The sequence below is a fragment of the Scleropages formosus genome, chromosome 5 (genome assembly GCF_900964775.1).
Source record: "Scleropages formosus chromosome 5, fSclFor1.1, whole genome shotgun sequence".
In the NCBI taxonomy this organism is placed as follows: domain Eukaryota; kingdom Metazoa; phylum Chordata; class Actinopteri; order Osteoglossiformes; family Osteoglossidae; genus Scleropages; species Scleropages formosus.
The window spans coordinates 11,070,347-11,083,442 of NC_041810.1; the positions used below are offsets into that span (position 1 = coordinate 11,070,347).

Genomic DNA, 13,096 nt, shown 5'->3' on the forward strand with positions numbered 1-13,096 from the left:
TACAGGCAGTCCCCGGGTTACGAATGTCCGACTTATGTAAGACCCATACTTACAAACCAGTCCCCCCGCCCCATAAAGCCTGCTATATTAAAAATCTGAGTTACATACAATGATTCGTAATAACAGACGGGTGCTATTTTGCGACACGCATCAAAACATTGTGCGTTTACATCTGTTCGTCAGCTCGTGAGCATGTGAGCCCGAGGTAGGACTTCCCAAAGACTTCCTTCTTCTCAGTTGGACCATGTTCCTGTTAACATTGTCTCATGCGTTACTGTAAGGTATTAGGCTTTAATGTTTTTCTTCGCTCCCGAGCTCACGGCTCCTGACACTTGCATCGCCTCATCAACTACTACATCGGCTTCTCCCCAAGACTTACATTTGTGCATCGACCGACCCATGCCTGTCCCCGACCACGAATCTCGCCTGCTCCCTTGTGTACCGACAATAAAGATTCCGCGTTTGGGTCCCCACACACACACACACACACACACACACACACACACACACACTTCAGTCTCCTGCCCGCTCAGTATGGCATGGACCACGTTGCTGTTAATAGTGCCTCATGATGTGTTACTGTATTTGGCTGTATTTTTTTTGTTTTTACCCTCCTAACCATGGCAACAAAGTGTAAATGTGAGGCAAGTGATGTTAACGCTTCCAAGGAAAGGAAAACGATCATGACTGAAACTAAAGTGGAAAAAATAAACCCAGTGGAAAAAGGTGAAACGCCAATGAACATCGGAAAAGCGAACATTAAAGTTTCTTTAATGATTTTTATACCTACACACACTCTCTCTCTCCTCCTTCTCTCTCTCTATTATAAATTTCCGTTTACATTTATGTAATAAATACTGTAGAAACACACACACACACGCACGCACACTGACTGAAACCGCTTGTCGCAAGTTGCGCCCTGAGTTGCTGGGTTAGGCTCAGGGTTCCTCGCGACCCCATATGGGACAAGCGGTTCAGAAAGTGTGTGTGTTTGTGTGTGTGTGTGTGTGTGTGTGTGTGTGTGTGTGTGTGAGTTACACTTTATACTAAGACAAACATTTGACTAATTGATGTTAGACATTAACCGTACCTAACTGCTCCGACTTACGTACAAATCTGACTTAAAGACAGACTTAGGAGCGAAACTCATTCGTAATCTGGGGACTGACTGTATTCTGTGTCACTCATGAAACCCCAAAGTCACCTTGCACCATGATGGAAGAGCAATATTGAGGGAAATTAGATTAATATTTCTATTAATTCTTCACCATTTCCTCTTCTTAACGCCTGTAACACATATCCCCCCTGGAATGAATGAGCTCAACCCAGTGGTTCCTGGCGCCACCTGCTCACTGCTCCCAGTGTGTCTCTGGGGTTGCTGCTCTGTGTCTCGATGACTTTTGCTGCGGTGCGGCATCGCGGGGGCCGGAACAACGGGGGGTGCCATTAGCACGCTGCTGAGATGAGGGCCCTTGACCCTCACGTAGCCCCACGACCCCATCGATCACTACAGAGCAATCAAAGTGATTTGGAAGGTAAATGCCCTGTGTAATTGTGGTGTGAATCAGAGTGACAGGTCCCTGTGTGTGTGTGTGTGTGTGTGTGTGTGTGTGTCTGTGGGTGAGAGCGCGGGGGCATGCAAAGACGTCACAGCAGCGGTTCACGTGATGGGCTCAGCGGTTTCTGCAGCCAGCGATATATTTCATATATGAATAAACACATTAAGGCCCGTTAATTATTTAAGTGGATATGAAGCATTCTGTGGTGTGTTAAATGCTGTAATGACAAATTGCAATATGTGGAATTGATTTCACCATTCTGTCCATTAAGGAAATCCGGGAAGCAAAAGCCTTTTACTGACATCGGTTGGCTCCGCCCACACCCACACACACACACACACACACACACACGCACACACGCACACACACACAGAGCTTCGCTGAACCCAAACCTGTGAATATTGGATGGGGCGATGGACTGATGGACGCTGCTTCGAGAAGGCATTCTCTCCCTGATGCCACACTGTACTTTCACTCTTTCTTCACCTCCAGAAAGGTGTGCTGCTCCTTCTGGATCCTTAGTATCTGTGTGAACATAGTTCAGGCTGGTCACAGGCGGTGGAGTCTACCTATGTGGGGGAGGGGTAGTGTTGGGGGAGTCGAGTCGGGGGGGGGATGTATTGTTCAGCCGCTGATTTTTCTCCGCGGTAATGATGCATGACTGGCCAGCAGCCTCCACTGAGCCTCATTGTACCGCGGTCAATCCCGTTTAATAGGTACCAACAATAAGAGACGCTTCAGTCCAATTAGACTCCCAGCTGCTGGGGCGTCACCGCAGTGGGACACGTGGGTCTCCGTCCCGCGGAACGCGCGTGTTGGCCGTGACCCCCGGCCCCGCGCTGCTGCCGCAGCCGAGTTGCGATTTCCCACCTGAAACCAGATGAAAATGCCCACTTGTGCTGTACTGCTCTTCACGGCTTAATTTTAGTAGAGTAGCAGATTTCTTTCCTCCTTCCTTTGTCAGGGGGAATTTAATTTTGAAATAAATTATTCCATTAGCTTCTGGAAGTGTGTTACGACACACTGGCTGCGGGGAGACATGGGAGCCCAAGGTGGCTGAAGGAGGGGGTTAGGGTCGCTGGGCTGGGGGGTCGCCCGCTTGCCTGAGGGGGGCGTAACGGTGCGGGTGCAGAGCCAGAGCTCCGCCGCTTTTCTCCTTTAATGGGCCGTTTGTCCTCATCACATCCGGCACGGCTCTAATAGGTGTCGGCCCTCTCTCCGTGCCTCGCTCACGCCCGTGATTTAGTACCACCGCAGAAGCGCTTGGCTCGCAAAGACACAGGTTATCCCACCTAAGCAGCGGAATTCCCTTTATTGCGGAGTCGTTCATTACGGGCCAGACGCGTCCGAACTGAGCTGGCCCTCTGTTCCCCGGTGTGTTTAACAGGTGTACGAGTGTGCGGAGTGTATGACAGCACCTCTCTCTCTCAGGTGTAACAACCGGACGCAGTGTGCGGTCGTGGCCGGGCCCGACGTCTTTCCGGACCCCTGTCCCGGGACCTACAAATACCTGGAGGTGCAGTACGAGTGTGTCCCTTACAGTAAGTGTGCTTCCTTCTTCTTCCGCTTCCTCATCTGCAGCATCACCCATCTATCTATCTATCTATCTATCTATCTATCTATCTATCTATCTATCTATCTATCTATCTATCTATCTATCTATCTCTTATTAGATATTTAATTTTCTTACTTGATATGGTTACCTATGTGTTTGTCTCCTTCTTTATTCATTTGTTTAATTCTATGTTATTCCAGGTATGTATGGGATATCTGCGATATGTGAGATGAGGAAACCGGGTGCCGACGTATCACTGATGCATCATTTTTTTTTTGTTCACAGTACATCGTGTGTTTGAAATTTAATCACCGTGTGTGAAGAAATGCTTCGAACCGGAAATATTTATTTTGAGGTGCCCAACAAGTGACACGATAGAGGCCTTAAAGCCCTGGAAAAGCTGTGTTTCTAATTTGCACTCCGGTGCTGAATTGTGCCATTTTATCAAATATAAAATCAAAAGAGCTTGAATTAAATATATGCAGTTGTCAGCAAACTCGTGTGTAATCATCTAAACTTAAATGGTAGAACAGAGAGCTCTGGTTCATGCAGTTATCACAAGGGTGGAGAAGGAAATAATTGGGCGACGAAAGGAACGAAAATGTCAGTGAACTGAGCTGGAGAAGCACATATTTCTGCGTAAAGGCATGAACACGGCCACCGTGAAGCGGGAAAAGGGTCACATTTGGTTCCTGGAACAGTATGCAGACCTCAGTTTGACAGTGCAAAAATAAAGATAAAATAAAAATGATATGTATACATGTACGTATATTATGGCACTGAAGAGCCCAACACTGTGTCAGTCCAATAAGAACTGATGTAAGAACTGATATAAGAACTGTAATATAAAACATTAATGATGAAAGTCACACAGATACATTTGCTTAATGTTCTCATACAGCACATTTTATCTGTGCGGAAAATTAACCATACATATTAAATTGTAATGTATTAAATTGTTATTACATAATGAAATATGTGGATTGATTGCCGTAATCTGGGAAACGTGACATTTCCTTACATGCAGAGAGATGTTACATCCAGTGCTGGAGGAGGTCCAGTAATTCTGGATGGATGATATATAATCCATGCATTCGCTAAGGGTCGTGTGTGTGCAGTATATATATATATATGTATACATATTCATATATATATATTCTTGGAAGAAGAGCAGTGTAGTTATGTGAGAAACATTCAATTATAATGCCATAAAGCTCCATCTCCAGCATTATGGACACGTGTCTCGCGTGTAGAGCAGCAGATTAAATAATGTACGTGTGAAATGCCATTTGCGCCTCGGGGAAACAGGATTCGATGTCTTTAAAGTATGTTTAAAGGCCGCGGTGATGCTGACCGGCGAGGCCGGTGTCTGCATTCGCACGGAAAACACGTTTATTTCATTTCCGGCTCTTTGTCTCGTTTCTAAAATGGGCGTAGAAGAGAGTGGGCTGGGAAGTGAGAACAGTCATATGTGGGTCTGAAAATAAAAGAAGAAGCGGTAGATACGGGCAGGTAGCCATAGGAACTGTCCTGCAAAGTGGAGATCGCCCCCTCGGGGAGCCTCCCGTTATACTTCTGGGATTATTCACTGTAACCCTTACAGGAGTGTAAGTGGCTGAATGTGTGTCCCTTTTCTTAAAGATGTCAGCTGTGCAAAATAATAACCCAAGGAATATCGCCACAAAGAGCATCCTGCAAGTGCGCGGGTTCTCCCTTCTGATGGCGGGGTTTGAGAAACAAATATAATAAGTCAGTAAATCAGTTATTCGGTTAGGAAACATCTGCTGGGGCCTTTCATAAAGGGGCCATAAAGCTTTAAGACATTATTCATGGTGCTTGGGATTCATATTCCACTGATGCTCTGTGTTTGCCGTGAAGGACTGGAGCTCTTTGTTTTATGAATTTAAAGTTTGTGCTGCTGTCGCCGCTCTGGAGACGGTCGGCCCTTAACGGTGGGGGTGGACCTGGGTTCGAGCGGGACCTCGACACTGCCACTGAGCGGTACGCGGGGGGTCTCTGTTTCCAGCGCTCGTCCCCTTTGCTCCCCATGGACGCGTCCCCCTCATCAGTATTCGGGGTGGGAGCCGCCGCCGTCCTCCCCGCGCGTCTTTCAGCCGCGGTGCCGTAACGAGGGGCGCTGCGCTGCGGCTGTTTGCCGACAGGAGCGCCCGGCAGCCCGCAGAGAGTCCTGTTGTCTCGCTGTTGTCTTCGCCCGGACTGAGACGCGCGTTCTGAAGAGACGCCACTCCTCTGACAGCAGTTTGAGCTCGAGTGAAATGCGCTGCTTTACACCGCAAGTACCAGTTGCATTACTGCGAGTAAGCGGCCCTCCGATGGGCTTATTCATTATTTATCTGACACTTCTCTCCAAGGTGACTTAAAGTGTGAGGAATGAACACTGAGCTGCTTACCATGATTTACACAGCAGGGTAAGTTTTACCGTATCAGTTCCTTGATCACAAGTACCACAGAGCACTGAACCCAGGTTCTTTGATTGCAGGATGTGGCCCTAACCGCTACGCCACCTGCTGCCACCTACACCGAATCATGGGCTGATGTGCTCATGTATAACGTGATGTTGTGTCCGTGGTTCTCCGTCAGCTGTGTCCGATAACCCCGAACATGACCACGTTTCATCTTGATAATTTTGCATTTCTTCGGTCTGGCTCCGAAAGCCACATCTGTGTTTATATGTGCGTGTGCTTACGTGTTTGTGTGTGTGTGAGTCACTCACATACTCAGCTTCCAGACACACACTCCATCCACTGCTTTAATTAACAGAGGCCTCGCCTCCCAGAACACGAGTTCTGTCGGCAGCGCTGGATACGAGACGGAGCCGGAAGGAGGAGCGTTAACCTCTGCTTCGAACCAGATGAATTTTTCATGGTGACCTTCTCTGGAACCGCCTCCTCACATCCCTGCGGTGCTAATTGGATTTTTAGTTATTGTTCTTGTTGATGTTGTCACACGCCGTTATCATGGGAAACGTGTCGACCTTGGACAGCGCGATTTATTCAGATAAGATGCATCGAATCACTTCCCTCCGTGATTTTCGCCTTCCTGCGCCGCGTTCCTGTCTCAGACTGTGCCAATGATGTGCTGCAGCAGCACCTCAACTTACGAACACGACCGGAACTGGAATCCCGTTCAGAACTTGTTTTATCTATAACTCCAAAGACACTTTTTACTTTTTCCACAGTTAATGAAAAGTTAATAATACATATGTCCCTGTCCCTCGATTATTTACGAGTTCAGGTCCCGAAAAACCTTTAACACAGCTATAATAAATAGAAATAGGATAACACTATAATAAACAGCTCCAGGATGTGGTGGCGCAGTGGCGCAGTGGGTTGGACTGGGTCCTGCTCTCCGATGGGTCTGCGGTTTGAGGCCTGCTTGGGGAGCCTTGCAACAGACTGGCGTCCTGTTCTGGGTGTGTCCCCTCCCCCTCCAGCCTTACACCCTGTGTTGCCAGGTTAGGCTCTGGCTCCCTGTGACCCCCGAAGGGGACAAGCGGTTCAGAAAATGTGTGTGGGTATAATAAACAGAAATTCTTGGTTACACTTTTAATTTTAAGATTATGTTAACTTTGAGCTGCATTCTAATTGTAATAATTGTAATAAATAAATAAATAAATAAATGTTCACGCACCATAACTTTATGATGATACCTAGATAAGCCTTTACACAGCCACTACTCCTGTATTGTACGTAAATATTTGTGCACCTTTTTTTCTTAAAAAAAAAAAAAAAAAAAAAATTGTAGGAAGGTGATCAGGATTAATCTATCCTGAGTTTGATGTACCTACTCGTGCATAAAGTGAAAAGAAACAAACTAAGTGTACTTAAGAATCACATGTCTGCAGCTGTGTCTCTTTCTTCTGATGTAATGGCCAAATTGTATTTTCTCTGAGATGTACGTCGCTTTGGAGAAAAGCGTCTGCTAAATGAATAAATGTAAATGTAACTAAAACTAAGATAAAATAGCGGATGGAAAAAATGCAGTATCCACAAACTTCTGTTCAATGCTGACTGTTGACCGATTCATCACAATGACATGTGCGACATCACTCATCTTGTTATTGATCGGCGACGCTCGGGAACACCAGACAGGAGCTGTAGACACCGTGGAAGAGAGTTGAACGAAGGCGGTCTGCCGTCTGTTTCCTCAGAGGCTAAACACAAGCGTTTGCTTTGCTAAAGACGACTGAAAGTAGAGCAGTTAAACATTACATTTTAAAGTAAAACCGCAATATGCTCGCGTCGTTGAATATCTGGAAGGCGGCGGTTTGTAAAATGAGGAGCTCGTGCATCCGTGCCATAGCTCGCAATCCCAGCTACGTGGAAAAAAAGGCTCTGATCCACCATCCAGGGAAGGAGGGGGCAGTGTAAGTCGAGGTAGGGAGGACTTAGAGGGCAAGAGGACGTTTGGGAGCTCTCCACACCGCGGTCCTGTGCACACGTTTTGCTACCAGGTGAACATCTCATTTAACCTCCAGTAAGAGTCCTCTGATTTTTTGCCCCGTTTTCGCTCCAGTAACCACGTGTAAGGCGAGTGAATGTGAGAGTGCTGGGCATTCCGCCTGGAAAGCTCATTGTCTGCAAAGTGACGCATGCACATAGATCATTCTGGAATGACATGCTTGATTTGAATAATTCATGAATGTAATCAAATAATTGTTGATTGTTTTGGCAGGTTGCTCTGCACCTGCTGCCTCTATAATTGTTCTGCATCAGCAGAGCAGAGAGAACAGATTTTAAATACATTTTTCCATCATAATGTATATCATTTTCACGAGGCGTCTGGTAATAGCAGAACACAGAGACTCCGTCACTTCCACAACAAGCACCTGTGACCTCTTCCAGGCATTGCTGGAACCCGGGTTCCTGCGTCAGGAGTGCCCAGGTTAATCGTGTAATGATAATGAAGCACACCTGGCCAATTATTATTCTTTTCATCTCACACATCAGCTGACACTTTTATGCTAAGAGATTTATAGCATTTTATCCCACAGCTGGGTAATTTTTACTGTGCCAATCAAGGGTAAGTACTTCATTCATGGCTACTACAGCAGGAGCGGTGATTTGAACCCAGGACCGTGGTTGGAAGGTGAATCGAGGGAAGATTTGCTGAGACTATTGTGATAACATCATGTCCACTGTCCTGCTGTTCTTTTGATACAGTAAAAATTACCCAGGTGTATAAGTGGGCCAGTCAGTGTAAATATCTTAGTACCAACCTCACACTGTTAGTCCCCCTAGGAGGAGGGAGTCGGATGGATGTAAATGTTGGTTAAAGGTGGCGCCACCCTGTGCCCTGCGGCCGTAATGCCGTTTACCCTCGAAGGAGTTAAGGCCGGATGAGTTCTTCCGTAGCTCTACTTGCTCTTTTGTTTCTCTCCTCTTTCGTTTAGCAATTTCAATCGACACTGTTCGCTGGTCACTCCTCGGGGGCGACATGATCATCGTGATGAGCGCGTGGATGTGTGTGTGTGTGGCCCTTCTCACAACGAGGGGTTTTAATCAGGGCAAAGTGCTGAGCTGAGCAGCAGCTCTTCTTCTCTCAGGATATGATGTGTGACGTTGTTTAAGATCTCATTTGGGATGCATCGCGAGGCACCGAAAATCACTGCCAGCAAAAATATTTCTGTAGCTGAGCCGGGCCCGTAATTGGGAAGGAAGCGCGTGATTACCGCTGTGGTATAAATTACCATGTTGGAGGTGCAGCGGGGCCTGCGAGGACGGCGCCTCCTAATGGCTGCGCGGCTCCAATCAATCAGCGCTCGTTGCGCTCCGCGGTGGGGCTCCGGCTCCTTTGCTGGGGGATCGGACAAAAGGCCGGGCACACGTGACCGCTCTCGAGGTAATAGAAGGCCCCTGGTGGGTTCTGGAGGCCATCGGGGCTCTCCCAGAATGCCCTTGGGGAGTAAGCTCAGCGCCTGTCCACTCCGAAGGCCTTCATTTCCTCGTGCGTTTATTTCCCGTGTGATCGGATTTTGTTTTTCCTTCTCTCGAACCCTGGGCCTCGGCACCCCGGTGCCTTCAGGCATTCTCAGTGTATTGGAGACCTTCCCCAGACCCCTAATTGGAGTGATTAATTAAGGGGCGGAAGTGGAGCGACAGCTTCCTCCCAGATGCAGATAAAAACGAGCGCCGTCGGGCCATGAATCTCCATTAGGCGCAGCAGCCTGCGCTGATATCATCTCCATGAAGCGGAGTGCGTGAATTATTAAAATGCAGATCCATAGCGCGGAGCCTCATGCATTGCTGCGTGGCTCATGGTTTCGGAGTGGACAGCGGCGTCACGGAAACGGCGTGCGGAATAAATGAAGTCGGAAACAGTAATGGAGTAATAATGTTCTGTGAATATGGAGCAACAGACATATGAATGCGGGGACACGGTGTTATATGAATATGGAGTTATATTATTGTATGAGTATGGAGTAAATGTCATTTGAATGTAGTTTTATTAGCACTAATCACACATTGGGGCATTCAGTCATCAGTTAACACCACATTTCAGCATAATTTAATAAATACATCTACGCAGAGGTAAATATGAGAAAGAATGAGCATGACTTAATATCACTGGGTGCAGGTGGTAGGGCGGTGTCGGTGAGATTATCTTTCGCGTTACAATTGAAGGACATGGGCTCACATCCCATCTCCTGCTGCTCCTACCCTGAGTCGATACAATAAAAATTACCCTGCTGCGTAAAACCCTTTTTTTTTTGCGAATGATACTGCATAGTGTCGGTACTTTTACTTGTTTTACTTGTTTTACTGGCACCTACTTGATGGGAGGGTAAATACACACGGAGCTGGTGTGTTGTATGTCACACACACTTGTGAAAAGTATTGATTCTCCTTTATTGTTAATCCAATATTGATAGTAATATTCCCGCTTCTGTAGATATCTTTGCTGTAAAAAGATGGAAACGCAATGAAACGATGCCACATCAAAGATCATCCTGTACATCAAAGCTGGCCCCATGTCCCAGTCCACGGTCCGCTGCGCTCCTCCCTCCCAGAGGCCGTCCTTCCTCGGGCACAGAACCGAACAGCATGTTCCCATCCGTTTGCAAGGAGGAGCCCGGGGTTTATTTATTGAGAGATGTGATTTGAGCCCCCAGAAGCTGTGATTAATCCCTTCTCATTAAAGGAGGATTAGGGTCGGGAACGGTGGAAGGACGTGTGGTTGACTGTGGACAGCGGCGTCACTCAGGGCGCTGATGGGAGTCTCGCAGGATTCCTGGCATTCACAGCTCTTGGAGGCAGAGCCTTGAAGACGCCGCTGAATGGACACCTCCTCATTCCTGTGCGATCGCAGTCCTCCTGCCACCAGCCTTTAGACATTAACCCCTCATCTTTTTTTAGAGTAGCCGCACGCTCGGCGATGATCCCGGCCTTCCTCCGCGAAACCAAGTGGGACGAAACCGTTTAGCAACAGAAGCACGGGAGTGTTTGTGTGGGAGGGAGAGGGCCGGTGATTCAGCTCGATGGCGGGACGCAGCAGACGTGGAGATGCAGAGAATCACCATGCAGTAGACATGTGGAGACATAAGATATACCCATTGGAATTTATATTTGATTAATGTCACAGTACTATTGTAACAACGCTGTATAATGTGCAACACACCGGCACCTTGTGTTACAAACTCTTGAGTTATGGATTTCCGTTTCTTGCATTTTCTTTTGTTGTGGACCCAACATGACTTGTGTTTACCCTCCCTGCCAATAAGTGTCAGTAAAATTCATGTTCGATACAATCCTCTATCGATTAAAGAACAATATATTAATTTTAGAAAATATTTACACATTTATCTGACAGTTTTCTTCAAGGTCACTTACAGTGTAGGGTTTTTACACTAGGATACTTACACTGATTTACCAGTTTATATAGGAGGGTAATTTTTACCGTATCAGTTGAGGGTAAGTACCTTGATCAAGGGTGCTACAGCGGAAGGTGGTATTTGAATTCAGGTCTTCCAAATTGCAAGGCAATGGTCCGGCCACTGCAAGACCAGCTGCCCATTTTATCAAGTCACACTCATTCTTTAATAATATCTGCCTTATCCATTGATTATATTTATTAAATTACTCCAAAGCTAGTTTAATCGATGACTGAATAGCCCAACATGTCCCATGTGAGTTGCAGTTCAGCGCTACACATTCCCACCTTCTTCATCTTGAAAGTTCTAGTCCCAGAAACATTTATCATATTTGTACTGGAAATAAAGGCTGTAAATGTTGTATTGCAATATGTACAATATGTATTTGGATGTCGGCTGCAGATGACACTAATGTGGGCAGTGTACAGTAAGCTCAACTCCTTGTTCTGGTCTCCTGCAGCGGTGCAGATTGATTGCTGATGATTGTGTTGTTTTTTTTTCCCCATTTTGTTCTTTTGTCTCATTTGAATGATGTAAATTGTTATTGAAATGATGTGGAATTATTTCTCCAGTCGCCCTTTCTTGCTCTGATGGGGGGGGGGGGGGGGAGGTGGTACTGCGGCCTCGCACCTCGGCAAAGGCCTCCCTTCCCGCTCTCGCAGTGTCCTGTTTATCTTTCCCAGTGTTCCCCGAGTTGCCGTCGCCGTGACGACTGCGAGGGATATCGCTTCGATTTACATTGTTCCCTCCATGGGATGTGACAAGCACTCCGTAACCTATTATTTTTTATCTGCCTTTTCCTGCAAAGATTACAGAGCCTCTCCAAACAGCTGTGTTGGATATTACTTTATCATTTGTGCGAGACGGTGGTCGAGAGTGTTACGCACTGCGTTGCTCTACTACGGTGAAAATGGTAATTTTCCAATTATTGCATCATTAATCTGTTCTCTCTTGTTTCTTTCCTCCTTATCTCTCCCCAATGCCTAAAATAGAAGTGGAACAAAAAGGTAATTAAATACCTTTCCAATTGCATAGTACTTTGCACATATGGTTAAGTTGCTCCATGCTTTGCGGGGTGATATATGGAACCTGTTGTGCTCTCTGCCACATCATTTGTTTCTCTTGCCCTTTTTTTATTTTGCTGCCGAGTGCTTCGATGCCGAGGACGTTTCGTAGCCCCGAGACGAGCTCCAAATTTTCGGAGTGCAGGTGGTGCTGTTCTTAAGATACTAGAGTGGTGATAGAAAGGTTACGGTTCCACACCGCTACTGTAACCTTGAGAATGAATTCTTAACAACTGCGCCACCTGGTGTCCTCAGCTGTAGGAGCATCCTAGTCCAGCTCAAGAGTCTCGCTTTGAGCAGCTTGTTCTCGAGAGGTCGGCATGCTGCGCAGATGGGGGTTACGCAGCAGAGAGCCCCAACATGCGCCCCGTAGCCGCTGTCAGCCGCTCCTCCTTCTTTCTCTTTGATTTGGAATCAAAAGAAGAGAGCTTGAGATAATCAATGGCTCACCCATGAGCTGCCAGGATGGCAAATTGCATTTGCAAAGCTGGCGATGGCGGGGGCTTCCGGACGTTTCCGTCGATAGCGTGCGCAACGGGCCACAGGATCGCAGTCCAGCTGTTTCAAAGCTCGCTCCGGACTCCCTGCTGGCTGTTTACACACTGCGCGCGTGGCTGTTTGTGTTATTAGAGCCGCCCTCCACGTCCTCAGTAATGCACTCTGCAGCAAAACTGGTAATTATGTCTCGGGCACTCCACTCGCCTCGCCAGCGCAGCCTCCCTTGATTATTCCTCAACAAACCCCTCTTTGTGTTCATCGCTCCTCTTTTCCTTCCTAATGTCCTTCTCCCCCACTTGCTGCTTTGCCCATGTCTCCTTCCTTTGCTGTAGCGCACTCTTTAGGGCGATGCTGCTACATGTTCCTTTCCACTCCCCTGCTGTCCGGGCAGGCTGTTTGTGGGACTCTCGAGCATCACAGGACAGCGGGTCCCCAGCTGCGTAGCATCGCCCGTTGCCCTCGGACAATCGGAGCCGCTGTCAAACTCCGAGACGTTTCTTGCTTTGCGAACCAGAAGGGGGCAGGAGGC

The 13,096-nt window shown here is 47.2% G+C and overlaps 1 protein-coding gene across 8 annotated transcripts in view; it reads left to right on the forward strand.

Moving 5' to 3' along the window:
- The window catches only part of LOC108938755 (adhesion G protein-coupled receptor L3-like), a 147,383-nt gene that overhangs the window by 76,972 nt on the left and 57,315 nt on the right, over window positions 1–13,096 (forward strand). For 5 of the 8 annotated variants that reach the window (XM_029252166.1, XM_029252170.1, XM_029252169.1 and 2 more), the window contains 2 exons: window positions 2,991–3,100; window positions 11,998–12,012. In XM_029252166.1, coding sequence (XP_029107999.1) covers window positions 2,991–3,100; window positions 11,998–12,012 — 125 coding nt within the window. The remainder of the gene's footprint in view (window positions 1–2,990; window positions 3,101–11,997; window positions 12,013–13,096) is intronic. The other 3 variants (XM_029252168.1, XM_029252172.1, XM_029252173.1) reach the window with 1 other exon arrangement.